Source organism: Ailuropoda melanoleuca, chromosome X (assembly GCF_002007445.2).
Source record: "Ailuropoda melanoleuca isolate Jingjing chromosome X, ASM200744v2, whole genome shotgun sequence".
Classification (NCBI taxonomy): domain Eukaryota; kingdom Metazoa; phylum Chordata; class Mammalia; order Carnivora; family Ursidae; genus Ailuropoda; species Ailuropoda melanoleuca.
This window is the reverse complement of record NC_048238.1, coordinates 111487515-111515485: the sequence shown is the minus strand read 5'-3', so window position 1 is coordinate 111515485 and position 27971 is coordinate 111487515. Positions and strand designations below refer to the sequence as shown.

Sequence of the window (27971 nt, the reverse complement as noted above, 5' to 3'; positions counted from 1 at the left end):
TCAGGAGAATGGAAGCAGAACTTTATTCTTCTTGGCTAGGGAAGAGAACTAGCGGGTGGTTGTGCATAGTACCCCCCCATCCCTCAACCCTCCCAGAACCAAAGAAGATAGGCAGAGCCACCAAAGGGCTACCTCTGCTCGCCTCTCTCCTTTGCCCAAGTGGAGGCAGGTGAGTGCAACGCAGGGCTGGGGTGGCTGCAGTGATGGGGCGGCCAGGGCTGGCCAGGGCTCTGGGGCTGAGGAGACCAAGGGGGCTGCTCAGGTTGGGGGGATGGGTGTGGGGCACGTCTCATCCTGGGAGCTGCCAGCTGGCACAGGCACAGAGCTCAGGGGACCAGGACACGGTAGGGGCTGCCTGGGATGTGCTCATCACCCCACTTGACCACCAGCGTGTACTCTCCCTTGTCCTTGAGCAGGTAAGACACGCTGTAGAGCCGGCTGCCCACATGCTTCACCAGGATCTCCTCGCAGGGTGTCCGGGGGCCGTGCACCCCTACCAGCAGCATGTTGTTGCCTGGTGGGGAAGGGGCCTCAGTTCCAAGCTCCAAGTCTCCTCCCTTCAGCGGAGAATATGCCGACCCCTCTTTCTGTCTTGGTATCCTCCCCCTGCTACCCCCATCTGTTAAGGGGTGACAGCCCTTCCTAAAGAGTTGCCAGCACCCCTGCTCCCCAGGCCAGCGTAGGATGCTCCAGCTCCTCCCAAGCCACTTTCCTGAAGGGTAGAAAAGATGGCAGGGAGGCCCATATGGGAAGTGGCTTTAGAAGTGACAAGCATGCCCCCAAAGGCACTCCTGCCCCACATAACCCCCTTCTTCCCAATGTTCCCAGGCACTGGTCATCCCGTCTTCTCTCTGGCTTTGTATTTTGGCCAGGCAGGGATGGGGGCACCCACCTGCTTTGCTGCAGTCCACTGTGAAGCTGCTCTTTTGGCCCACATAGGCCTTGCTCAGCCCCAGGCCCTTGGCCAGCACCTTGCTGGCATCAGTGGAACCTGCACCCAGGGCCCCATGCGGGGGGGCACTGGCAGTCTTGGTCAGGGAGTCCACAAACACGGATGATGTCTCATGGAGGCTGTGGTTGCTGACAAGACGGGGACCTGCAGGGCAAGGCCGGTTAGGGCACTAAGAGGTGGCCAGAGGGCCAGGCATTGGGCTGGGCACCAGCAGTCTGACGCCAGGCTCACCTGTGACTTTGGCCTTGAAGGGGCTGCCCCCAATGTGGTAGGGGCCACCATACTTGATGGAGATGAGGTAGCTGCCAGGTGCCATGGGAGTGTAGGTGACACGGTAGCCCTCAGGGCACTCCTGGCAATCCATCTTCACCTTGGAGGGCCCATCGATGGTTACTGACAGGGCACCCGCTCCTGCATTGCTTGTGTTCACGATGAACTCAGCTGGGCTCCCTGGGGGTGTGGGAGGTCAGGAAGAGCTGGCCTGGACTGTTTCCCTAGCCCCTAACTCCCACCCCCCACCCCCCAACATAGCTTTGTCACCTCTGCACGCCTCCTGCTGTCACTGGGAACTTGGAGGAGGGGCCCCAGCAGCCGTGTCCACACACTGGAAGCGGCATCCACTGACCTACCTGTGACACCACCTTCTAGGCCAGCTCCGTAGGCGGACACCATGCCTGGGTCCCCTCCATGCCCAGGTTCCCCAACTCGGATCTTGAAGGGGCTTCCAGGAATGTGGGTGCCATTGAACTTGACGTCAATCAGGTAGACACCGTTCTCCCGCGGGATAAAGCGTACGGCATACTTATCTGAGGAACAGAGGGGCACGCTGTAGGCCTGAGGTCCCTCCTCCAAAACCAAGCAAGTGGCATCTGTGAGGAGGTTCCCTTGCCCACTGGTCCAGCAGGTCCATGTGGCCCACTCCACTTCTTCCAAGGACCACACTGGGCACCCACGCCCCACACCACAGACCTCCTGAAGCCTGAGGACTGAAGTCTTAGATGCCCAAGCAGCCCACTATCGGTGCTCATTTGGACCGAAACCTACGAGCAAAACACCTGCCTGCCTGCCTCCCTAAAAAGGTTACCATGAATGCCGTAGTCCCTGCATGTGAACAGGGGCACAGAGGCAACAGGAACTTGAGGTCACGTGGCTGCGGAGTGGCAGGACTAGCCGTGAGACTAGTGAAATTGGCTGAACCAGCTCTTCTCACCTCCAGGCTGCCTTAGACCTATCTGGCAAGTGCCAGGCCCCGGCTAAGGACTGGGCCAGCCCCGTGGCCAGACTTCGGGTCTCTCCCTCAGGAGACTGCATCGTGAGGCCTGCGGCAGGCTTTCTCCTTCCTAGAAGCTGTAGCTTTGGAGCCGGACCCTCCCCGCAAAGGGCTTGGCTCACGAGTGGGGGAAGAGTTGCCTGGCTGAGGGAGCCTCAGCGTTTGGACCCTGCTTACAGAATCTGTACCTTCCTTTTGTACTCTCAGTCTGCTTCCAGCCAGCTGGGCAGGCCCACTGCTCCCAGCAGGGCCAGGGAAGATGGGTGGGTGGCCCGGGCAGGGACAGGGCCTCACCTTGGTCGATCTCTGTGACATAGCACTCCTCCAGGGCTCCCGAGGGGCTGTGCACCTTAGCATCGATCGCCCCCTTGGCCCCGTTCAGGCTGACTGCAAAAGAGGCTGGCTGGTTGACCTTTAGCCCTGACTCCTGGAAGCATAGCAGACGTGGTTAGACAGGGTGGCTGGGGCACGGAAGAGCAGGGCCCCAGCAGCAGGAAGGCCCCTGGGGTTACACTTACCCATCTGGCGTCCAATTTGGTTTAAAGAGGGAGAGCCACTGATTCTTGGGGGCCAGTAAGCTACATGCACACGCCCCCACCCCCATGATCCACACGCTGCAATCATACACCCAGGCAGCAGGAATGGAGGGCCCTCAGCCCTGGCAGGCTGTCCCTCTTTAAAGCTCAGCCCTGGTGCTCAATGGGCACAGGCTTCTGTTCAAAGCCTTTAGACCTGAGACACGAGAAAAACTCCACACAGCGGGCAGGGGTGCTTCCTGCCAACCCCAAGCATGGGCTGCACCTGGCCAGAGCAGAAGCCCGGCGCCCTGAGCTGGGCTGGGCGGGTCACTTGACACAGGGCCAAGGCCTGCTCTGTGCGGCGGCTCTGGTCTGGCCGGGCCCAGGAGCCCCAGGCAGGCGGTTTCTCTCGGTGCCTCACCTGAAGACTAGAAACAGTAAGGCGCCGGGCATCGCCAGACGGAGAAGCCACAGGTACTACGAAGGGGCTGTCGGGAATGTGCTCCTCGTTGAACTTGACCGAGACCTCGTAGTCACCTGGGCAGGGAGAGAGCACACAGGGCATGCTGGAAGGCCCCTGTTTGTCAGTGTTTACACCTCCCACTTCCCACAAATAGCCTGGATGGCCCCGGGACCTCAGGGTGGAGGGTGGGAGCAAGGTGGAGCCGTCCATGTAGACCCAGACCAATACCCACACCCAGGTGCCGCTTCCGCTGACGCCAGCCAAGCTCTCAGTACCTGGCTCCTGGACCACATAAGCCACACCACAGGAGCCGTCCTTTCGGTCCTCAAAGGAGATCTCAGCCTTGCTGGGGCCCTCGACAGCAATGGCCAGGCCCCCAGCGCCAGCTTCCCTGGTCCAGATGCTAAATTCAGCTGTGGGAAAACATGGTGTCCTCAGAGAGGGCTGCTATCCTGGCCTCGGTCCCCTCTAAGCATGGCTGACGTCAACATGGCTGCTAGCTCCTTCCTCGACCCCACCCCAGCCCAGAAGAGCAAAAGCCTCGCAAGAAGCACGCATACCTGGCACTCCAGCTTCAGCCCTCTCCAGGCCGGGGCCTCCAGCACGGACTTTGTGGGCTCCCCCTTCCCCCAGGGGCCCCACGGTGAACTGGAAGGGGCTCCCAGGCACATGCTGGCCCTTGTACTTGACGCTGACTGTGTGCATGCCCATCTCGGCAGGCACAAAGCGGATGCAGTAGGTATGGTTCTCCCCTTCCACAATCTCGGCCTCATGGCTCTTGCCTGATGGGCTGGTTACCTGGGCTGTCATGTCCTGGATGCTAATTTCTGCAGGTAGGGGGACAGCCTGGTGAGCAAGAGTCCTGGGCCCCACCTCTCTGCTTGGGGCCACCTGGGGCTGGGGCCCAGGACTCCCCAGGGCCCCTCCCTGGCTCCCTACAGCTCCTACCAGGGATCTTCAGGCTGAGGTCGCAATGACTGCCAACATTGGCCACCGAAGGGGCCCGTCGCCGACGTGTGATGCTCTCTTTCACCCGGCCCTCTCCTGTTACCTTCACAGAGAAGGGACTGCCTGCAGGAAGAGAGCACAGCCTGCATATCGTACAGGTTACATTTCCACGGGCAGGCTCTGGTGTGTGGCACGGAGGGCGGCTCAGTCACAGGGGCTGTGTGGGTGTCACACTCACCAGGCACGTGCTGGTCAGCGAACTTGATGTTGATAATATAGTTGCCAGGCTCTGTGGGGCAGTAGGTGACCCTGCATGTGCCATCCTCTAGGTCCTCTGTGTTGATGTCCACCTTGCTGGGGCCCTCAATGGACAAGCTAAGCCCGCCATAGCCTGTGGAAGGGACACCGCTGAGCCAGGGGGGCCAAGCCCAGGGCTCTTGCCCCAGCTGGTTGGCCACCAGCACCTACCTGCATCACGGGTGTCGATGATAAACTCTGCAGGCTCAAAGGTGTGGCCTTCATGGAGGCCCTGGCCTGAGACCCGCACACGGCTGGCATCCCCAATCTCCGACTGGCTGATCACCACCGGGATGGGGCTGCTCGCCACATGCTGACCATTCTTCTTCACATGCACCAGGTGCTCCCCAGTCTCCTTGGGCACGAACGAGATCCCTGGGCACAGGGCAGGGCTGTCAGCTGGGGAAAGGCATGCCATCCCCTCACAGCCTCCCTCCTTTCCAGAAGGCCCTGCCACTCAACCTCTTACCCACGTGGCCATTGCGCAGTCGCTTCAGCAGACAGGGCTCCTCCCGGCCCGAGGGTGGCACGACCGTGGCCGTCAGCAGGCTGAGGTCCGTCTCGGAGATATTGATGGGGATATCAGCAGCAGAGCCCACCTTCAGGTGGGACATGCGCATTGAGTCATCACCTGCCAGGGGACAGTCACTGCATGTCCAGGTGCGGAGGGAGACCGCGCCCACCCTGCCACCTGCCCGCTTTCATCACTGCTCCCAGTGCCACCTACCTGTGACCCTGGCAGTGAAGGGGCTGCCTGGGATGTGCTGTTCGTTGTACTTGACCAGGATGCTGTAATCCCCGGGCAGCACGGGCAGGTAGGAGACGCTGCAGGTCCCATCTTGGTTGTCAGTGCAGCTGATTTCTGCTTTGGATGGGCCCTCGATGGCCAGGGACAAGCCCCCTAGAGAGAGTCATGGGTGAGGATGGGAACAACGCCCAGGAACGGTGCGCTGATGGGGGAAGAGCCCCAGCAAGCAAGCAGAGGCCAGGGTGGCAGGGTGGGGGGCCCCATTCAGGGAGCATCTCCCTTGTACCCAGCTTTTGGGTACACTGGATGAGGGTGGGCGTCCCTCGGCACACAGGCAGGCTAAGATCAGAGCTGCCGCTCACCCTCTCCTGCATCCTTGGTGTTAACGGTGAAGACAGCAGGCTTGTTCACCACTCCATGCGTGAGGCCAGGCCCATAGGCAGTGACGTGGCCACAGTTGACGTAATCCACATAGAACTGCAGGGGGCTTCCTGAGGCAGGAAAAGGGGCCATGTGGAATGGGGTCTTGTGTCACCTCCCCAGGCTCCCGCCCCGAGCCCAGGCCCCTGTGAGGCGCACCTGGGATGTGCATGTTATCGTAGCGGATGTCCATCTCATGCAGGCCAGCTTCACTGGGTGCGTAGCGGACGGTCACGGTGCCATCCTTGTTGTCAGTGATGGCTGGCTGCGCCACCTTGCCCGAGGGCATCCTCACCTCCCCTGCAGGGTAGTGAGGCCAGGGTCAGGGTACCCGCTGGCAAACCTTAGCCTCTGTGGCTCCGCAGCTCTTTCCTCTCCCACTCACCCGTGATCTCGCCTTTCTTGATGGTGAAGGGGATGACAAGGTCAAAGGGCCTCAGGCTCGTCACATCCAACCCATTGACACCCATCAAGGGTCTCTCCGGGGCCTGCAGTGGAGACAGAGGGCCCAAGTGAGGGGCCATAGGACGGGGCCTCATGGGACACCCCGCTGGCCAGCCCCCAAGTGTCCCCTTGGGCCAGGAGAGCCAGAACGAGGCAGCTGAGGCCGTACCCAGGTCTGCTGGCCACCCTGAGCATAGGTGTAAGGTGGGGCCAGCTGCTGAGGCCGAAGCGGGGGCTGTGCTGTGGGCTGGTCCCCAGCTAGAGCCTGCGGAGCAACACAAAAGAGTTGGGAGAGTCTGGTGTCACAGAGGGCAGGGACAGGGCAGGCTCCACCCAGACCCCTCAACCCCGGCCCCTCCTGACCGTCACTTGGAAAGGGCTGTTGGGCACGTGCTCGCCACCAAAGCGCACGCAGATGACATATTTGCCCGGCTGCGGGGCCGTGTAGAAGATGTCGAAGGTGCCATCCTCGTTCTCTACCACATCCACGTCCACCTCGGAGCCGTCGGGTGTGCACACGGTGCAGGTCACCTTGCCTTTGCCTGCCGCCTTGGTGTCGACAGTGATCACCGTCTCCTCCCCAATCTGGATGGTGGGGCCAATGCCAGCACCTGGTGGGGCAGGGCGGGTCCCCAAAGGGGGGGCCAGTGTGTGAGCTCGGCACTTGAGCTGCTCCCATCTGCTTGCCACCCGCCCAGGCCTCTTCTTGCCACCACCAAGCGCAGCCGGGCCTCCCGCCCCCAACCCCCACCCCAAGCTGGGATGGTGAGTGGTTTCTCAGAAGGCAGGAAAGGTTCCCCTGAGCCGCCTCAAGCCAGGGAGTCCTGTCTTGGGGATAGCCCTACATGGGGAAGGCCTGATGGGTGGTACACAGGTGTCTGGGAGAAAGGAAGGGGCGCAGAGGCCCGGGAGGCCGCCACTGCCATCAGGACACGAGTGTGCCACCATCTCCCCTACCAACTTGACCTCAGCCAGTGCTGTGGACCAACACCAGCACCCTGGCTGGGTCCACAGCCGCCTTCGTCCCTGCAGCCCGGCCCTGGACCCCAGCGCTGTGTGCAGATGCGGTGAGGCGGAGTCCTGCAGCGTGCGGGTGTGTGTGTGCGCGCGTGCGTGCGGGGGGGTGTGTGCACGTGTGTGTGCGCACGTGTGTGTGAGACGCTTGCCTCCCGCCCCCCAGGCCTGAAGGTCAACCTGGAGTTTCCTGACAACTGAGAACACTCGCTCAACCAGAGGCTTGTGGTGGGGGTGGCCAGGGGCAGCCCGGCCCAGGCAGGGAGCCGGGAGCAGGGAAACAGGGAGGTAGCGAGGGTTAGGGCCCAAGCAGCACAGCAAAGCAGGTAGCGGCAGCGCCCGGGGGAAAAGGAACAGGAGGCCCAAGCCACAGCCACTGCCGCTAGGTTGCAAGGGCAGAGCAGCTGAGCAGCCTCTAGGGCCCCAGAGTGCCCGAGGAAAGGGGAGGGACAGTGACGTTATGGTTTGAGCTTAGCCGTGAAGGCCTAGGGGGCTGTGGGCTGCGAGGCCTGGCAGTGAGAGTGCTTCTTGTAGCCCAGCCCCCGCAGGGAAGCAGCCGGGAGCACCGAACCCACTCGAGGGCTGTCTAAGGGCTCCCCCGCCCCCCCCCCGGCCAGCCTGCCATGGAGCTTCCCCACTGGCCGAGGGCTCCTGCTGTGCTAGGCTCCGTGCTGGCCTTCCGTGGCTCTCTTAAGCTCCAGACCTGGCCACCTGCTGCCCTCCCTGCCCTGGGAGGCTTCACCTCCCACCCACAGCCGTTCTCCACAGCTTGTGATCTGGACCGCCACCCAGGCCGCGACTCGGGCCCTGAGCTCACAGTTAGCTCCAGCTGCTCACTTTCCCTGTCCGGTGCCTAGTGCTGTCCGTCAGCAGGTCTGGGCTGCTCCATCCTCACACTATACTTCCCAAGTTGGCTCCCCACTTAAAACGCATCGCCACCAACCTGGCCCAAGCCACTGCTCTGACTGACCCGAAGGTGACTCTGGCTCCCTTACTAGGCTCTCTGCCTCCGTTCTGCACACAGTGGCCAGGTGAACTGAAACCACTCCTGTGGCCCAGTCTCGGCCCTGCCCCTGCCCCTGCCCCCAAAGTCCTGCTCCCCTGCCTGTCCTCTCAGATCCTGGAGCCTATTCTACCAAGCCACTGGGCCCTTCTCCCGAGGCCTTAGCCACCCTCTAAATCTTGTCCTGGCCACCTCACCCAAGCTCCAGACCTGCAGCCTCCAGAGGCTCCCAGGTAATTGTCACCTCTTACTGCTGTCCCTGGTGCCCCTGGATGGGGCTAGAGCTCCCCTCCCATGCCCAAGCAGGAGAACCTCCATGCCTGGTTGGGCACTATCTGAATAACGTCACTGCTGGGGTTGAGGGTGGGGGACAGGGGGAGGGAAGGAGGCAGGGAGGGCGGGGAGGGTGGGCAGGCCGCCGAGTGCACTTTGGGGCTCTGAGGCTGGGCTGGGCCCTGCCATGCTACCCGCCCAAGCAGTCGACACTGGTGCTATTGCACTATCAGCCCGCCCCACCCACTCATGCAGTCTGTACCTCCCCCGGCCTGGGACACAGAGGCCCCTGGGAGATGGGGATGGAGGTCTGTGGATCTGGCCAGGGCCGTGGCCTCCCACTGGTAAGGGGAGACCCCTTGTCCCCTCAAGCCCATGCAGGAGCCCTTGCCACACGAAAGGAGGAAGTGAGAAGGCAGGGCCTGCTGCCCACCCCTGGGTGCCAAGATCCCCAGACCCCAGAGCCCCCGGGGGGGTGCTTCTCAGGATGCACCTCACCCCAAAGCTCTCAGCTGCAACCCGACATCTCAGATGGGGACACGGAGGCCCAGAGAGAGGGAGGGCCGGAGCACTCATGCTCTGCTCTGGAGGCCTCCCTGGGCACTAACCCTCCAGCTCCCCCCTCTGTCCCTGCCAAGAGCTGCAGCTGGAACTGTCCTGGGAAGCAGCGCGGAAGAGGAAAAGGACGCTGCCCTCTGGGCAGGAGGGGCGTTGGGAGTGGCCCCAGCAAGCAGCTTACCTAGCCCGTGACCTCCGATTGACACTGAGGTGAGAGGGCAGAGAGCAAGGAGAAAGGTCAGGTGAGTCACTCAAGGGGGCGGCCCCCTCTCCCACACGCCGCCCCAAGCAGCGAGCCCTTGCACACAGGCACACCCAAGCCCCGTGCTGAGCGTCGCGGCCGCCGGCAGGCTGGCTCACCTGTGACTGTGCACTTGCTGGCGTCTCCAGTGGGCACGGCCCGGACGCGGTATGGGGAGAAGGGGATCTCGTCACCGCCATACTTGATCAGGATGGTGTAGCGGCCTGTCACGTCCGGCACATAGGCCACTGTGTATGTGCCATCATGGTTGTCTTGGATGTGCGTCTTCTTGGGCTTGCCCTCGGGGTCCTATGTGGCAGAGCACAGGGGAGGCGGTCGGCCCAAGCCCAGCCAGGCCCAGGATTACCTCAGAACTTCTCGAAGGAACAAACACCAAGGACCACCGCTGCAGGGACAGCCTCCGAGTCACTCAACTGCCATGGCTCAAAACCGCTGCCTGCACCTGGTATCGTCCATCCTTCACTTGGCCACAGCCAGGATCCAGAAGGAAGTCCCAAACGCCCAGTGCGCCCCCACATGACAGGCAGGGGGCCAGGGAGCTTGGTGCCCATCCTGCTTTATTGCCGTGACTGCCTCTTGGCTCCCACCCTCTGTCCCAGGGCCTGCTCCAGCACTAGGAAGAGCTCCCCTGAGGATCTCAAGGTCCTATCGTTCTTCCTGACGCACAAGAATGTTACAGGTGGGCAAGTTGAGGCACCAAGGGCTTTGGTCATGTGCTCAAAGTCGGCGGTGAGTAAGCGTGTGCATGGGGAGGCCTGTGCCTGTCACCACCATCCTAGAGGCAGGGGACCTGGCCTCACTGGTACGGCTCCCAAGGGAGACCACAGCCCCAGACTGGTCCACTCACCCTACTTGCATCCCTATACTGCACACCTCGCTGGCTTAGGCCCCTCTTGTCCCTTGCCTTCTCCGTGCCTGCAGCTGCAATCCGGCAGAGCCAGGCAGCCACCCAGGTAGCCAGCTCACCGTGATCTGGACAGCCAGCAGGCCCTCTCCCGCATCCTTCGCGTCAATGGTGAACTCCACAGGCAGGCTGGCAGGCACACCAGTAGTATTGAGCCCAGGGCCGCTGGCCTTCACCTTGCTGGCATCATGTGTAGGCAGCACCTTGACCTTGAAGGGGCTGTTGGGCCCAGGTATGACATGAACGGTCAGGAGGGCTCTTGGTACTCAGCCCGGGCACCCTCCCACAGGCAGTAAGCAGGCCCTGCCTCTTACCTGCGGGGCACCTCTTCCTCCCCATACAGCACTGAGATGCTATAGGGCCCCTCCCGGCTGGGCACGTAGTTGACGGTCTGGGTGCCATCAGCGTTGTCCACGACGTCCACAGGCTCCACCAGGCCTGGTCCCAGTCCCAGAGAGAGACTCAGCCAGTTTCCTAGGTCCTCAGCCCCACCACACTGGATCACCCAGGTCTGGCTGGGCCTTCAGCTCCCACCCCAGTCTTAGACCTTGCTTTGCTCTTGCCTGCCCATCCCTAGGAATGGTCCTGAGCCCCTGTGACACCAGACACTAATCTGGGTGCCATCTTGGAGCTTTGCCCACCTCCCCTCCTGCCACATCTGCTCAGTGGCCAAGTACTGTCTGTTCTACCTCCTGGTGGCCCTCTGTCCCTGGGCACTGGCATCACTGTCACCTGAGGATCTTCCATGAAACCCTCCTGAAGCCTCTCAGTGCTGGGCCTCCGGTCTCCTTCCCCAGCCTCCTCCAAGAGGACTGTGCTCTCCTGACCACCCACTCCCAGGCATCTGAACACTCACCTTTGGGCCCTTGCACTTTGACCTGCAGTGGGGCCACACCAGCCTTGCTCGTGTCTACCTGGAAGGACTGAGGGAGGCTGGCACGGACCATGCCAGGGCTCAGGCCAGGGCCAGAGCACTTGACCTTGGATGCATCTGTCACGTCATGCACAGGGACCTTGAAGGGACTGCCTGCGGATGGAAGGAGGAGGACAGCTGTGTGAGAGGGTCGGGGGCTGGCAGCTCATCCCAGGCCAGCCTTAGCTACCTCGCCCCCTCACCTGGCACTTGGTGGCCACCATAGGTGACGTTAAGGCTATAGGTGCCAGCCTCGTAGGGGATGTATTCGACCGAACAGCTGCCATCCTTGTTATCCATGCAGGACATCTTGGCCTCGGAGGGGCCCTCTACGGCCAGGCCCAGGCCCCCAGTGCCAGCTCCCCTGGTCCGAATGGATAGCCCATTATTTCCTGGGGTTCCAAGGCCCATCACAGCCCCTGGCTCCCAGACGCTTGCTCACCTAGTCTCCACGGTGAACTTGTTGGGCTTGTTGGTGGTGCCGCTTTGGATACCTGGCCCGTGGACACGCACTCGGGAAGGGTCACAGCCCTCGGTCACAGGCACCTGGAATGGGCTGCTGGGCACGGGGCTGCCATCGTAGGTCACGTCCACGGAGTGGAGTCCTGGAGGAAGACAGGCCGGGTCAGGAGGAGCTGAGGCCGCCCTGTCTCTCAGCCCCCGTCCCCTGAGAGCCCCAGCACCCACCTTCCTCATATGGGGTGTACTCCACTTTGTATGTGCCGTCGCCGCAGTCCTGCACATAGGTCTCGGTCAGGTTACCTGAGGGGTTGGCCACACGAGCCTTGACGTGCGGCCCTCCAGTCTGCGTCAGAGCACGGGCATCCACGCTGAACTCGGTGGTAGCCTCTCGGAAGACACCTGCAGAGGCAGGCATGGGGAGGAGGCATGGGGCTCCAGGGACCCTAGGGGCACTGGCTTCCCTCTGCCCTCATGTTCCGCGGGGGGGCCTCACCTCGGCCCTCGACCCCAGGCCCGTAGCACTGGACGCCTGAAGTGTCTACCGCGGGCTCCACCTGCAGCTTGCTGGGGAAGTTGGGCACAGGCTGGCCACCGTACTTGATGGTGACGGTATAGGCCCCAGGGCAAAGCGGGATGTAGGTGATGGTGTGTGTACCATCACCATGGTCCTGGATGTGCACCTCGGCTGGCAGCCCTGCCTCAGAGCGGATTTCGATGGTTAGCTCTGCGCTGCCTGCGCTCGAGCAGTCTACGTGGAACTGGCCCGCCTCACCAGCCGTGGCCCGCTCCAACCCAGGGCCGGAGCACTTGACTTTGGATGCGTCGAAGCAGGGAACCACGTGGGCCTTGAATGGGGAGCCGGGGATATGGGTGTCGGCGAAGAGAATGTTGATATTGTAGTCTCCGGGTTCAGTGGGCACATAGGACACGGAGCACGTGCCATCCCCGTTGTCCAGGCACTCGAGCTGGGCCTCGCAGGGGCCCTCCACTGTCAGGCCCAGGCCGCCCATGCCGGCACCCTTGGTGTCAATAGTGAAACGGGCAGGGGAGCCTGCACTGCCCCCCTGTAGCCCTGGCCCAAACGCCTTCACCTGAGGGAAGAGGGACAGGTCAGGAGCCAAACCCGTTATCACCTCCCTGACCCTTGACCCCAGATCCCCAGCCTGACTTTACATCTACCTTCTCTTATTCTGGCTACCCTCCCCCACCAGCTAGGTAGGGGCCCAGACAGGGCCACTGGCCATGAGGACAAAAATGAGAAAGGGGGAGGGTGAGCCTGGAGAAGATGAGGTGGGGATACCCCAATTACCTTGCTAGGCTTGGTGGGGGGCAGGGCTTCCACAGGAAAGGGGCTGCCAGGCACAGGCACACCGTCGTAAGTCACCTCAACCTCATAGGGCCCCTCCTCTCGGGGCACAAAGCGTATCACGCTGTTGTCGGCCCCCAGGCCCGGCTCCACCTTGCAGGGCACTACTGTGCCCGAGGGGCCTGTGATCTTGGACGCCACTTTGCCTTGGCCGCCAGCACCCTTCGATTTGACTGTGAACTCCTGATCTTTGCCAACATCCACCTCTGTTGAGATGACAGAACCAGGGAGAAAAATATGGCATCCAGCCGAGGCAGCCCCTGGGGCATCCTCAGTGACTGTGACAGGGTCCCGACTACTTACTTTCTCCCAGGCCAGACACCTTGATCTTGCTGAGGTCTAGGCTTGGAGACACCCCCACCGAGAAGGGGCTCTTGGGGATGGGATCCCCTCCATAAGTGACGTTAATGCCCAGTGGACCCTGGAAAGGGCACAGAAAGGCAGAGTCATGAGTCAGGACCTTGGTTTCCCCGGCCTGTGTCTTCCCCACTTGGGCATGGAGGGAGGGTGAGAGAAACACTGGCTTTGCTCCCCCGCCCCCAGCCTTCCATGCTGGCTCTTTCCCAGGTGGCAATCGAGAGTGGTCGGGAAGCCCTCCGGAGCAGCCCACCTACCCCGCCACTCGAGGAAGCCCACACGCTCGGCAGGTGTAGCTGGGGAGTACAGCTGTTGGGAGATCAGGGTAACTACCTGCTGCACAGGGGTGTACTTGACCGTGTAGGTGTTGTCATGGTGGTCAATGATATCCACGTCACGCGCCGCATCCCCCTTGGCCAGCCCTGAGAACTGGACGTCCAGCTTGCCTTTGCCAGCAGCTTTGGCATTGACTGTGAAGTGGGTGGGTTTGCCAAGCTCGACACCTGAGGAAACATGGGGGCCATGTAAGGGCACCTTCCCCCAAGCCTCCTTGGGGCCCCCCGGCTGCTCCACAGGGTGCTGCCCATCCTCACCAGTGCGACTGAGGCCAGGGCCCTCGGCCTTCACCTTGCTGGCATCGTGGGAGGGCTCCACCTTGACCCGGATGGGGCTGGTGGGTGTGGCCTACAGGGGGCAGGAGGAGTAGGGCTCAGGGGACAGCAGCACCCCAACGTGCAGCACCGTCCGGGGCTGGGAGCGGCAGCACCCACCTGATCGGCGAAGAGGACCATGATGGTATAGCTACCAGCTCCGCGGGGTGTGTACTTCACCGTGAAGGTGTCGTTGTCGTTACGGATGATGTCAAAGTCTATGTCAGCCTCCGTGGGGCCCACCACGCCAGGGGCACACTTGATGCCGATGCTGACATCACCTGCAGTCGGGGGTGGGAGCAGAGGCCGGGGTCACATACACACACCGCACGCGCTCGCCCACCCACTCGGGGCGGGGCTTACCCTGGCCGGCCTCGGCGCAGTCCACGGTGAAGTACGTCGGCTCATGAGCCTTGAGCCCTGTCTTGGCCACTCCGGGGCCATATACCTTGACCTTGTTTGGGTGGCTCCCGGCTCCCACGTTCACCTGCAGGGCACAGGAGCAAGTGCAAGGGCATGAGCGGCCTAGAGGAGAGGCAGGGCTTTGTCACGCCCTGCCGACAGGCACACAACACGGTACAGCCACCTCAGGAAGCAGCCGTTCTACTCCAAGGCATCAACGTGTTGGGGGAGAGGAGAGCACTCAACCCCACGAACGGTTGTCCTCAAATGTTCACAGCGGCATTATTCACAGCAGCCAAAAGGCAAAAAATCCATGTGGCCCGTCCACACCATGGAATCCTACTCGGGCATAAGAAAGCAGGAAGTGCTGATCCAGGCCATGGTCCAGGGGGAGCCGTGCTGAAACGTGCTGTGGAGCGACAGCAACCAGATACTGCACTACAAACGCATCCATAGCAAACGTCTAGAACAGGCAGGTCAATGGTTGCTTAGGGCTGGAGAACGGGGAGTTGGAGGATAGAGGGGTTTCTTTTTTGGATGATGACCTTGTCCTAACCTTTGGCTGTGATCATGGCTGCATACCTCTGAATGTACTCAAAACCTCCGGGTTGTACACTTGAAATGGGGGAAGTGTACGGCCTTTGCCGTCTATCTAACAGATCTGGATTAAACACCAAGCGGGCACCCGAGGGAGATGGGCTACAGGGCTGCTTGAGGCCCGCGAAGGCCAGCTCACCCGGAAGGGGCTGTTGGGAATGCTGACGCCGCCCCAGGACACCATGGCCGTGTGCTTCACAGGCTTCCTGGGCACATACGAGCAGCTGTAAGTGCCGTTGCCGTTGTCCTTGACCGCCGCCTCCACGGGGTATCCCTCGTTGTCCTAGAAAACGGGCAGGAGTGAGCAGCCCACTGATCAGCACCCAGGCACCTGCCTACCCCACCGCACCACCCCCACTGTGGGTGGGCACCCCACCTGGACTTGGACTCGGAGCGTGGCCTTCCCACCATGCTTGGCATCCACCGTGAACTCGGCCGGCTTATTGACAGCTACACCCGTCTTCTCCAGTCCAGGCCCACGCGCCTTCACCTGATGAGAGCCCACCCCCCCGATCTCAGGGGACCAAGTGCAGGCCCCCAAGGACCCAGGGTGGCAGGAACACACCGTCGGGGATACCAGCCCAGCCAGGCCTCCCAAGTCCCCAAGCAGAGGCAGAAGGGGGCCAAGACCCAGGCCAGCAGCACACGCCCTTTACCCTATCTGGGTGGAAGTCCTGGGGCGCCTCACGGATGTCAGCCATGAAGGGGCTGAGGCGGATGTCCTCACTGTTGCACAGCACGTGCACGGCATACTCGCCAGCCTCCTGGGGCCAATAGCGCACATCACAGGAGCCGTCACCCTTGTCGTCGCATTCGATCTTGGCCTGCGATGGGCCCTCCACCGAGAAGCCTGACAACAGCCCCCAGTCCCATCAGCACCCTGCAGCCTTGGTGCGGTGGCCTCATCACCCTCTGCCCCCATATGCCCACACCACAGCCTCCAACGCACCCAAGGTGCCGACGTCGTCCCCGATGGCTTCCACCACGAAGTCTGCTGACTTGCCAACAACGCCACCTTCCAGCCCAGGGCCCCAGGCCCGCACCTTCTGGTTGCCACACTCAGTGCCCACCTTCACCTCAAAGGGACTGTGGAAAGAAAGCCACACAGGGGAGTGCTGAGGGCCCAGCAGGGGGAGACACGTGCTGCCTGGGCTCTGAGGGCTCTCCCTGGGGCCTCACCTGCGCCCGATGTTCTGGCCACCCCACGTGATGGTGACAGTGTACGTGCCGGGGACCGTGGGGTAATACTCAAAGCCATAGACGCCATCCCCTAAGTCCTTCTGCTTTACACGCTCCTCGCCCTCTGCGCAAGACAAGGGAGGGCCTCAGGCTTGCCCAGCAGCAGTCCTAGGGCCACCACCACCCCTCCCAGCTGCAGCCCAACTTACTGGGACCCTTCACAGCGACCTTCAGCTCTCCACTGCCAGCACCCTTCGTATACACCTTGAAGTCCGCAGTCTCTTTCACCCGCACACCCTTGGGCTGGAGGCCCCGGCCCACGGCACGGCAGGCACCTGGGTTACAGGCTGCGGGCAGAGGGCCAGCTAAGCCACCGGGAGCTGGTACTGGGTGACCCCACCCTTCCATCCCACAGGGCTGGACCATCAGAATCTGGGGGTCCCTCAGGACAATGAAGGACATGCAAGAAAGAACTGTGACCCGAGGACCTGTAGGCCAGGCCTCCTCCCAGCTATTCCACACCAGCCGCCAGCCCCCCGCCCAGCCCGCCCCCTCCCAGAGGAAGACAGATCCAAGTACCGTTGACCCTGTGGGCAGAGCAGAGAGCAGCAGGTTTCTAAACAGCTGGAGCGAGCTCTTCTGAAGGTGAAAGCGTGGAGAAAAGAGATGGAGAAGGGCGACAGGAGGAGTAGGAAGGGCCCCCGCAGGGGAGGAAAGACAGCCCAGACAGTGGAAGCATAGAGGCCCAGGGTGCCAGGGCAGGGGCCGGAGTGAGTCTCGCCCTAGCTGCCCCCTCCTAAAGGAGGCCCAGTCTACAGCGCCCCCACTTGGGGGCGGCTGGGACCGGCCTACCTTGGCCAACAGTGACAGTGTAGGGGCTGCGAGGGATCGGCACGCCGGCGAAGGTGACGTGCACCGTGTGGACACCCTCCATAGTGGGCTGGTAGCTGCAGCGGTACGTGCTGTCGCCCCGGGCCTCCAGCTGAGGCTCCACGGTGCCCTTCTGTCCCGCAGGGTCCTGGATCACAACTTCCACCTCACCCGTGCCAGCTCCTGCCACAAAGTACCGCACGCAGCTCAGCTCCCAGCCCGCTCCTGGACCCGTCGCTCTCCCCTCAGACCTGCCAGCCTCAGCAACACCCCCCTCACCTGCTGTGAAGATCTCAAAGTAGGTGGTCTTGTTGGCAATGTTGCCACTGGGCTCCAGGCCAGGGCCTTGGGCAGTTACTTTGCTTGCGTCACCCTGGGACTTGTCCACGTATACCTCAAAGGGACTCTTGGCGATATGCTGGCCGGCAAACAGCACAGTGACCTGTCCCCAGGAGAGGCAGACTGTCAGGGCAGGGTCAGGGCCTTCCAGCCACCGCCTCCCCCACCAGCCTCCCCTTGGGCTGAGGGCTCACCTTGTGAGTCCCGGTCACCTCGGGGACATACCAGACAGAGAAGGTACGGTTCTTGTCATTATTGGCAGTCACCTTCGCCTGTGGCAGGAAGGAACACATGAGCCCCTGCTCTGAATGGAGGCACCACAGTGCCCTGCCAGGCCCGCCTGCTTGATAGTGGCCCTACCTCCTCCTGGTGGCCGGCTGGGTCCTCCACGTACACCAGCACCTCGCCCTGGCCAGCACTTCTGGTCTCCACTGTGAATTCTGCCCGCTTCTTCACCATGTTGCCTGTGGGCTCGATGCCTGCCAGGCAGGGTCCGGGAGCTCTGAGCTGGCTCTCAGGACTGCCTTCTCACCCCAGCGCACCTCCCCCTCAGAAGCACGTCTCCTACACACCCAGCATCCTTCTCGGCCATCACCCCATTGAGAATGCTCTCAACTGGGTGAATTGATTTCACATAAACCCTGGCCCAGCACACAGAGTCTGGCCTTGTGCCCCAGCTGCATTCTTGCTGTGGGACAGGCCCGGGTCTGTTTTCTGGAACTCTCGCTTGGGTTTGCCTGGGCCCTAGCTCTTGTGCGATACCCTGGCTGGGTTTTGTCTCTGTTGACAGTCACGCGGCTGGGCCTTCCCTCCCTGACCACACTCCACCTTGCGCTGCCGACTTGGGGAACTTCTAGCCAAGCGGCCGGCTTTGACCAGCCCTGGCCCATTCATTTGACTCCGAGGGGGCATCTGATAACCTCGCCCCTACGTAACAGAAGTGCTCCCAAGACCTCCAAGTTCTGCAGGGGTGAGGTCAGCACTCAGAGCATCCCCGGCCCAACTTCCTCACCTGGCCCATAGGCTCGGGCTTTCTTTGGGTTTAGTTTGGGCCGCAGGGGAGCTCCTGGCTTCAGCTTGGCCTTGGGGAACTGGGACAGGTAGGTCATGACGGAGTGCTCGTCCACGTTGGGGTCCACGATTTCCTCAGGTGTGATCACCTATCACAGATGGCAGACAGAAGCCACTTGATCTCCAAGCCTCGGGTTCCTGGCATGTGCCACATCTCCCCACGGGGACCACGACCCCCTGGATGGCCCATGCAGCCAGGCAGGGGCTACCTGAGGGATGCCCAGCCAGTCATCAGCCTGCTGCATGGCTTCCCTCGCGTTGTTCACGGGCTTGCTGGCATCCCAGGAGTCCCAGTCAGGACACAGGCCTGCGGCGCAAGGAAGGCGGTGAGGTGGGGGGAGGGGTGCCCAGGGCCCCCTCGCAGGCCGCCTCCTCCCCCCCCACCCCCAGCCCCACCCCCTCAGCCCTCACCTGGGGCACAGCTGTCGACGAGGGCGCCCAGGGCCCTGCCGCTCTGCCAGTCGCGGCTGAAGTTGGTGATGGGCAGCTGCGGCAGCTTGTTCTGGATCCAGCCGAGGAGCCGCTGCTTAGGCGTCTGCTTCTTGGCCTCCTCATCCTCTTCCTCATCCCACATGGGCATGGAGATGGAGTAGTGCAGGATCAGGGTCCAGATGAGGCCCAAGATCAGCTTCAGGTTCCCGTCCACGATGGCCTTGCTGTCTGTGAGGAAAACGAGCGGCAGCACTGAGCGGGCGGTACGGAGAGCAGTGGCAAGGGGGTGCGGCGTGCAGGTCCTGCCCTCTCTGCTCAGCGTCTCTGTGGGGAGCAGAGGAGACTTCTGGGAAGGGGGAGACCCCCCCCCATTGACACATGGTGAAGATACAGCTCAATGAGTGCTGTCGCTGGAAGCCCTCTGGACGTGGGGGCCCAGAGGAAGGACAGACAACAGACCCAGGCTGCAGACAGGGCCCAGGGAGGCCTCTGGAGGAGCCCTTTCCCCAAAGGTGCTTTGCAACTGTCCATCTCCACGAGTCTCCAGGGAATTGGGCAGGAGGGGCAGCGTGGCCCCAGCAGGCCTAGACATGAGACCCCTGACCTGACACTGGCAGAGGACGGGGGCGGGGGGGGGGGGGGGGGGGTGGTGGAGGAAGAGGAAGGCTGGCCAGTAGGGCAGTTGGGAAAGAAAACTGTTGCCTCAGGGTGAGTGGGTGGGCCGAGGGCTGCAGCAGGCAGGGGAAGTAGTGGCGTTGGGCAAGGACCCTTTGAGTGGAGGATGTGAGCCCCTCCCCCACTTCCTGAGTTCGTCCCCACCCCCCCCAGACCCAAACTGGGAGCAGGCCTGGGGAGGGTGGGGGTGAGGACAAAGGAACCAGTGGTTGGGCTATGTGCCACCCAGGGTGACGGACAGGACACATTCCAGAGACCCCCTCACCCCGCTCAAGGAGGAGAAAGGCAGAACTGATGAGCCTGGGCGGGGCACCCAGGGCCCCAGCATGGGAGCTGGGGTGGCAGAAGCCATGGGTGGGGTCCCTGAATCCTGCTGCCTCAGCAGGGCTCCGCGCCACCGCCTACCCTCCTCGCCACCTAACGGGGCATTGGGCCTCAGGCGGGTGGCTGCCAAGCTCACCACAGGGGAAGTGGTTAGGGCGGGCACCTAGCACCCTGTCACCATGGCAACCCCTCCAGGCTCTGAGCCCCACCCAAGGCACTTCTGGGTCTCAGCTTCCTAAGGGTGGGGCCCTGAAAAGGGGTGGGCTTTCTAAGAGCCACTGGAATCCTGCACACACCACCCCCACCCCCTCACTCCCGTCAAAATCAAGAGAAAATAGTTGTCTGATGAGTCAACTTGAGGGTGGAAGAAGGGGATGGACACCACCAAAAGGGCCATCAATGGTAGGCAGCCTCTGAATCCAGCAGGCAGGACCTCAAGGACCAGCTGAGCCACTCAAAGCACAGCAGCCTCACTGGTCCCAAACTGAGATTGCTCCCAAGTTCTGCACTACTGCCTTGAGTGGTCCCCAAACAACAGGCGGGGCTGGTGGAGAAGGGGCTTCAGGCTAAGGGTGACTGGAAGGCTCAGAGAAGACCAAGGGTGCAGGACCAGCCAGAGCTTCCTAGTAAGCCCCCACCTCCAGAGTCCTGCTGTGACTTGGGACACGCAAGGCCAAGCTCATCAGCCTTAGTGGGTTGGGCTGGACCCTCCCCCTGGTCCATAGGAGGCCGGCCTAAGCCCTCCTCATTCCCCTCACAAAAGAGGGAGGGAAGAGAACCAGGGCCCCGGGTTGGGAGACAGCCTGGTTGGATGGCCCCGCCCCATCCCACCCCCTTTCCCCAGCCCCCGGGCTAGCCTGCCCCCTCCCTCCCCTAATCACTGCTGCTTTCCAACATTTTTTTGCCTTATATGGCAAAGCTCTGGGAACTAGGCCTGCTCCAGCCAGCTCACTAGAGGAGGAGGAGAAGGGAGGAGGGAGGAGGAGACCCCCCCCAGACAGCTGGGCTGTGGCCTGCCTCCCCACATCCGGTTGCCCCCCCACCCAAGACTCAGAGATGACTCAGCTTAGCTAGACTGAGGCTGGAACTGAGGGGTGGGCCTCAGCCTCGACTGGCATTCCAAAGAAAGAGGTGGGGCCCTGGAGACCTGCCCTCTGAGCGGCTGGGGGCACCTGAGTCCCGTGTCCCTCAGACTCTCAGGTTCAGCAAGGCTCATGGCCTTAGGGACAACTGGAAGAATTGTAAAGAAAAGAAAGCTCTCCTCCTCCCGCTGTAACACGCTGCCCCCAGTCACCGGTTCTGCTGTGGGTCCCTGAATGGCCCCCATCTTGAGAACAGCATGGGATGCTGCAGTAGGTCCGGTCAATGCCAGCCTCACCAGCCCAGTGACATGGACACTGGGTTGGCAGTGAGCCCAGTGTATGCTGGAGTACCTCCCAACTAGCTCGTTCATTCTAGATGCACAAAAGCAAGTCCTACATGGAAGCAAGGGTTTGGCCCAAGCTCAACAGTAACTTGGTGTTTAAGTGGACTACAAGCCAGCTTCCTTCTGCGGCCAACTCATCTCAAGTGCCCTTTTGCTAGCTATGGTCCTCTCTGGCCCCAAGTTTTCTGAGGGGAGATCTAAACCGGGGGTTGGAGCCATCTCCAACGGAAGGACCCATCTCCAACGGAAGGACCCATCTCCCAGGGCCAAGAAAAAGCCAAGAGCCCTAGACAATGGGATTCACAAACTCCAACTCCCAGTTCAGGAACTACAGGAGCACTGGAAGGCCAGAGGGCCCTTCCCAAACTACTGAAGGGAGAGGGGATGTGTGCAGAACCTGGGACTCCCCCTCCTCAGAGATGGGGCACTGGGTACAGGGCCAGAGCCTGGCCAGTGCCCGCCTTCCGCAGGCCCTCTCCCACTGAGGGTGCAGTGGCGGGGGCGCGGCCTGCGGAGGATGTGAGCTCAGCCTGGGCGCGGGCCAGCCGGGGTGCGGCGGGCGGGGGCGCGTAGCGGTCTGCACGCCCGGCCAGTCTGCCAGCGCGCCTTTGTTCTCGAGGCCTGCGTGTTGGAGCCCGGCGGCCCTGGGGGCAGCACCAGGGCTGGGGGGGATGTAGCTAGGAGGGGCTGGCCCAGAAGAGAGGGGAGGACGCGTGGAGCCCCCGCCCTCAACCTCGACCTCCCCGTGCCACGGGAGTGACCCGCGCCCTCACCAATGGACACGAGCTTGATGCTCTCGCGGTCCAGGAACTCGAGCGCCACGGACACGTTCTCGAGCTGCATCTGGCGGAAGGTGGGCCTCTGGTTGTGCTTGCGGTGCATCTTCTTCTGGCTGAGCACCTCCAGCAGCGCGATGAGCCGCAGCCCATCGCTCAGGTCCGTCTGCAGGTTCGCGATGCGCTTGCTCACGCACTTCAGGTGCTCGTTGCACCAGCGCGTGAATGTGTTCTGCTGGATCTTCTTCCATGGCGCATCCTCTGCCAGGTCCTTCTCGGTGGCCGGCATCTCCGCGTCTCGCGTGTCAGTACCGCCACCCGCAGCCACGCCTGCCGCGCTCTGGCCCGCCCGGGAGTGGGAGCTACTCATTTTGAGGCGCGAGGAGCTGAGGGGCGGTGCTGCAGACTAGGCGAGGGGACGGCCCTTTAATTAAAGTTGCAGGCACCTCCGCACACAAAGGGCGAGGCAGACAGTGGAGATTGTGCTGCGGAAAGAACGAGCCCTTTAAATGCGGGCGGGAGGGAGGGGCGGTGGGTCCAGTGGGGGCGGAGCCACAGTGGGGCGGGGTTGTGGGGTGGGGCTTTTGGNGGGGCTTTGGGCCGCACCCGCCCCACCCCGCCCGTCGGAATGCCCCCTTCAGCCCCCAGTCCTGTCGGAATGCCCCCTTCAGCCCCCAGTCCTGGCAGTTCGGACCCAACCCCGAGGCTCCGAGGCTCCGGGGAGGGTCGTTGGGCCCTGAATGGGTCAAGGCGCACCCTAGCCCCGTGGCCTTGCACCAGCACTGCAGGAAACGCTGCAGCAAGGAAAGGCTGAGCAGCGTCTGGCGCCGGACCACTTGGCCTCCAGCAGGCACTCCATACAAGGGACTTTCCTTCTCCAAGGCCCCTGCGGAGGAGTGGGGGTGTTGCTCCTGGTCCCTGAGTCACATGGGCTCCGACCCATCCCCGCAGCCCCCACCCCCTCCCTACCCCGGACTCCTGCGCCTGGGGTTCTCCGGCCGCACCCTGGCCGGCCGTCCCTGCCACAGCGCAGCGGGAAGGGACCCGATCCCAAGAGCGGGCCCTTGGAGAGCGCGGGTCCCAGGCCAGGCGCTGCTGCGAACGCTTTGCGCGCGTGCCCCATGCCAGGGAAGCAGCCGCCTCAGACCCCCGGTGCCAGGCCCGCCTTCCCGCTCTACGCGGCCCTGGCCTGCGCACCTGCGCCCGCCGTCCCGCCGGTCCCCACTGCCTCCCTCCCTCCCTCCCCACTCCACCCGGGAGGAAATGGGGCACTGGGCCAGGAGGCCACCAGCACTCCTGGAGCAAGCAGCCTTGCAAGGGACTGGGCGTGCCAATGGGCACTGGCAGAGGGCCGAGTGAGGCGTGCAGACAGCGAGTGTACGCCTGACCCACCCTGCCATCCACCTGGGGCGCTGGAGGTTTCCTCTCCTGTTGGAATGCCTCCCCCGATGGCCCCAGGAGGCAGCCGGGCAGGGGAGAAGGGGAACCTTCCAGACTCAGAGGGCCTGCTCAGGAGTTCCAGTAAGGCTTGGCAGGCTCTGAGTACTTGGGTCTAGGTGGGCTTCAGCACCCGTGGCAGTGCAGAGGGGGCCCCGAAGGACAGGTACCAGGGTACTGATGTGTGTGAACCATGGAAGGTTGCAAGGGCAATGGGGAGCTAGTCACTCAAAATCAAGTTTCTGGTAGATAACTCTGGAAACAGTGGGGAGGCTGCTGTGGGGAGACAGACCAGCAAAGGCACAGAGAAGCAAGAGGCCTGTTGGGGACGCTCACCGCCACCCTCTTCAGTCAAAAGAAGTCAGCCTACCAGGGCTTCATCCCAAGTGGACCCACTCCTCCCAGTCCTATGTACCTCCCCTCTGCAGGATGTTCCCTTCTCTATGTCCTTCGAGGAAGGCACGTCTCTCTTCCTTCTACTTGCTTGTTAGATTGAACTTCAGACTAGTAGTAAGTGGAGGCCCTGGGTCAGCCAGCAGGTCATGCCCAAATATGGCTGACTCTGCAGTAGCACCGGGTGTCTGCATTACCCATGGTGGGGCTGCAGTCCCAGTCAGCATCTCCCCTGCCGTCCAGCATGCTTACTGTGGGGCTGCCTGTCACCCCATTGGTTTTTTCCAGTCTGAGGCCCACCTCGTGTGCACTATTCCCTCTCCAGACCGCTTTCAGACATGCCTGCACAAAACGCACCATGGTGTCTGGGAGCTGGGGCGAAGTAGGAACCCACAACCTCTCCCTAGACAGGACCCATGCAGGACAAGATGATATTTGTCCTGGTCCATCCCCCTGCCCCACTGGAAAGCAAGTTTCCAAGGAAAGAATTACAGTAAGAATTGATTTTCTCTTCACTAAGTGCCATTGACTGGGTCATCTGTATTGGTTCCTTAATCTTCAGAGACCAAGGAAACTAAGTCAGAGTAGCTGCTCAGTAGTCAGCCCCAGCAGAAAAGGGGACAGAAGCTGGATATCCTGGTTTCCAGTCCTAGGCTTTCCCTATTTGGGGGGGACAAGGTAAGTGTGTGTAGAGGGTTTTTGTCCCCAGGAACCATAGTATCGCCACCAGATGGCGCCCCATCCCAAAGCCCCCAGATCGGGCAGTCCTTGGAAACCAAAATCCAGCTCTTTCATATTTTCCCTTATTTGGAGTAGATTCTTGGATGTTAGACACACCCCGCCCCCCACCCCACCCCGGGGCCCTCAGACCCCAGGCCAGGCCCTCCTACAGGGGCGCTTCAGCTGGTGAAGAAACCTGCAGAATGGTACGGTGAGAAGAGACCTGGGCTGGAAGGGCAAGCCCAGGTGCAGCAGGTGAGGATGCTCATTTCCTGAGCTTCCCACCTTGACCGTGTGGCCTGGAGCACGTGCAGGTGGACCTATCAGTGGACTTCACCTACTTTTCCGGGACCCAGCTGGCAAGGGAATCTGGGGGTGTTGCTGCTCACATTCTGACTGGCGGTGAACATCCAGCTCGGAGCCAACCTGGGACAGGGCCCAGCCGGGGAATCTGGCCCATAGGAGGAGCCCCTGCCTTCGGTGCCTGGCCACACCCCTGCCCCAGTCCCCATGGAGCGCAGCAGCCCCGGAACCAGCTTCCCCGTGCCCAAGGCAGCTGGTCCCAGCGGGGAACCCACTGTTACCTTCCCAGGGGCCATATTGGCTGAGAATTGTCCTTCTTCTAGGTGGCCACCCACTCTCAGCCCACACGACGTCCTGCTGTCGGGGCCTTTCTTCCCCAGACAATAATGCAGTGGCTAGCTCACGAAGTGGCACCCACTTAGCCCATGTCCTACCAAACACTCAAAACACTCTCTCTGTGAGGGACCCCTATGGCCTAGGGCTCCCACAACTCTGGGCACAGATACACACTCCCGGGTAAATTAGGGAAGGCAGCCCCTGGGCACCGCACCTCCAAGTTCATGAATCCCAGCTGCGCCTGGCCTGGGAGCGGTTATGCACCGGCGCCTGCGTTCTTGGCGCCTCTCCGCCCTCCTTCGTCACCCCGGTTCCCGGTCCGCAAGCTCCGCGGTGACCGTCTCGCGCGGAGGCCTCACCTGCTGTCCCTGCGACTGCGGGGGTGGCGCCGGATTCGCCTTTGTGCCGGCGCCCGGCGCCTCGGGGTTCCGCTGGCGTCCGCTGAGCGCCGCGCGCCTCCACGCGAATGGGCCGCCGCTGCCCGCCTTCTTTTTGGCCGCACCCCCGCCCCGCGCCCGCCCCGCGCCCGCCCCGCGCCCGGCCCGGCGAGAAAGCCTTAATTGGTAAAATCCCAGGAGCCGGCGGGGGGGGGGCGCGCCGTGAGCTCAAGCGCCTGGGCCGCCTGGCGACGCCGCCACCCCCCATCCCCGATGAGCTCACCGCCCGGCGAGGTCCGCCTGGGGGTGGGGGTGTTCGCCTCAAGATCCCGCGGGGTCTATGGGGCCCACATCTCAGCTCAGCGGGAAAGGCCACTGCCTCCACGTTGCCGCCCCCAGTCGCGGCCCCCTGCATTTGCCCCAAGCCTGAGCTGGCCAGGCAAGCTGGATTCAGCCCTCTGGGGTAGCGGGGGCTGGGGGTGGGGGACGTCCAACAGACCGTTGCAGGTGTTCACTGAGCTGCTACCACCGGGAAGACCACAGTGGGGCAGGGACCCGAGCCCCGTGAAGAGCAAGCATCCTGGCTGCCACCGGTTTGGCCCCTGCTGGGTGCCAGGCCTGGCCTGGGAGCCCGCAGCAGAAAGATACTGAATTCTCGGGAGCGCGGTTAGGTGCAGTGCCGAAGTCTGGGTGCGCGCGGTGGGGTGCAGCCAGGAAGAGCCAAGTACTGGTGGGCTGGCTGGGCACACCAGCGCTCTGGCACTGCCAGGCTCCCTCTTCCTCTCCTACAGGCCTATTTCATGGTAGCATCACATTCAGCTGAAATGTCACTTCCTTGGGGAAGGTCACCAAAAGCAGTGCCGTTTTAACATTCTGCCCACAACCCCCAGTGAGAACTACGTTTTCTTTCCTGGACCAGTATTGCATGCTTCCCTGCGGGAGAGCGCTCACGCAGGCACACACAGATTGTGACAAATACCTGAAACATTCACAAAATGAAACTTTTCCTTACTACCTGAAAAGCACTCTGATATATATATTTTTTATTGTATTCTATTTCATTGGGGCACCAGGGTGGCTCAGTGGGTGGAGCGTCTGCTTTCGCCTCAGGTCATGATCTCCGAGTCCTGGGATCGAGCCCCACGTTGGGCTCTCTGCTCAGTGGGGAGTCTGCTTGGGATTCTCTCTCCCTCTGCCCCTCCCCCCACTCTCTCACGCATGCACACACACTCTCTCTCAAATAAATAAATCTTAAAAAAATTAAAAAGTAAACAAGTAAAAGAAAAGAAGGAAGGGAGGGAGGGATGAAGGCAAGAAAAGAGGGAGGGACGGAGAAAGAAGTTGGTCACACCTGCTAAATGAATTTGGCTAGCCATCTACAATGTCAACACTAACAGGAAGGCGCTGATCGAGCTCCAGGCCTTCATGCATTCACTGCTGCCTTTGCTAGCTCTACTGGCAATGACCTCTCCACCTTGACCCACAGTGGGATCTCCTGACAGTCCCAGCATCTCCTGCTGCTCCCTCTGGTGGGAACCCCCCCCCCACACACACACACACTGCTGGGGAGGGCAGTGCCTTCTTGTCATTTGACAGATGAGCACAGATGGTCAGTGTGCATTCAGGCCTGGGAGGCAGCTGTGCTGGAGCTCATGGCCAAGGCTGTCCTTCAAGGTTGGAAACACACCCTACCACAGACGTTACAATAGGAGCCATTGCAATAGGTGGGGGTCCCAAGGAGGCTATGGCCACATGGCGGGATCCTGGGACCTCCACCTCCCTTTGAATCCTTTTTACACTACCGCCTCCCTTCCCCACCATCCACAACCCAGAAAGGCTGCTCTTGTCTTTACTTCTCCCAGGCTTAGGGGAAGCAAAGGTTTGTACAGCACCTGCTGTTCTCTGGTGAAAATCAAACTAAATTAGGGAACTTTTCTCCTTGTGTTGAAGGTTCTGGAAAACCACTAGAATCAGCTCCATTCTTGCCACCAAGGCAGGCTGAATCTCCACCTGGCCATGCCAATAGAATCAAGATGAACTGATGTATTCTAGAACTGGAACATAAAGCATTCTCTAAGAGACTTTTAGCTGGCTAACCATTCACTAATTTATATTGATTGTGACAATCTTCCATATATTAATTTTCACAATAGTTATGATCTTAAGGCTTTTGTTACTCTCTGAGCAATGTTTCAAAGCATTTGAATATCACCAGGTAAAACCCAAAGGATCTTTAACATTCTTAAAAAGTTAAGTTTTTAAAACTTCTTAAATTTATTTTTTTAAGATTTTATTTAAGAGAGAGAGAAAGCATGAGCGGGGGGAGGGGCAGAGGGAGAGGGAGAGGCAGACTTCCTGCTGAGCAGGGAGCCCAATGTGGGGCTCGATTCCAGGACCAGGAATCATGACCTGAGCTGAAGGGAGACGCTTAACCGACTGAGCCACCCAGGTGCCTGTGAAGTTTTGGGACTTTTTAACAAGATTTATTTATT

General features: G+C 61.5%; 1 protein-coding gene across 3 annotated transcripts; it reads right to left on the bottom strand.

Annotated features, from left to right (window-relative positions):
• Positions 1-25617, bottom strand: FLNA (filamin A). Of its 3 annotated transcripts, none has more exons than XM_034649967.1 (48): positions 25462-25617; positions 21911-22398; positions 18692-18940; positions 18490-18587; positions 18222-18369; positions 17570-17688; positions 17404-17481; positions 17150-17312; positions 16853-17053; positions 16210-16347; positions 16001-16124; positions 15771-15907; positions 15478-15671; positions 15198-15311; positions 14961-15104; positions 14186-14309; positions 13943-14103; positions 13766-13856; positions 13506-13675; positions 13119-13236; positions 12759-13021; positions 11943-12540; positions 11675-11848; positions 11430-11592; positions 11191-11351; positions 10931-11101; positions 10389-10512; positions 10137-10293; positions 9269-9458; positions 9090-9113; positions 6424-6671; positions 6230-6325; positions 6002-6104; positions 5776-5916; positions 5559-5687; positions 5176-5349; positions 4918-5079; positions 4620-4823; positions 4390-4542; positions 4152-4274; positions 3764-4030; positions 3479-3616; positions 3162-3277; positions 2517-2649; positions 1582-1758; positions 1184-1402; positions 893-1096; positions 1-514 (listed from the first exon to the last, which is right to left on the bottom strand). In XM_034649967.1, exons 2-48 carry the CDS (start codon positions 22281-22283, stop codon positions 327-329), a joined length of 7944 nt encoding a protein of 2647 aa, XP_034505858.1. In that variant the 5' UTR covers positions 22284-22398; positions 25462-25617; the 3' UTR covers positions 1-326. The 3 variants fall into 3 exon arrangements, with proteins under 3 accessions (XP_034505858.1, XP_034505859.1, XP_034505860.1); XM_034649968.1 differs by lacking the exon at positions 25462-25617 and adding an exon at positions 25317-25455; XM_034649969.1 differs by lacking the exon at positions 9090-9113.
• Between the last annotated feature and the right edge of the window lie 2354 nt (positions 25618-27971).

Bases quoted from the DNA above. Each gene is read 5' to 3' on its own strand.
- FLNA (XM_034649967.1), bottom strand. From the start codon at position 22,283: ATGAGTAGCTCCCACTCCCGGGCGGGCCAGAGCGCGGCAGGCGTGGCT. The intron at 5,688-5,775 runs GTGCGCCTCACA...TTCCTGCCTCAG, and splicing joins CGATAACATGCACATCCCAG to GAAGCCCCCTGCAGTTCTAT. The intron at 1,403-1,581 runs GTAGGTCAGTGG...CCACACCCCCAG, and splicing joins CCTAGAAGGTGGTGTCACAG to GGAGCCCAGCTGAGTTCATC.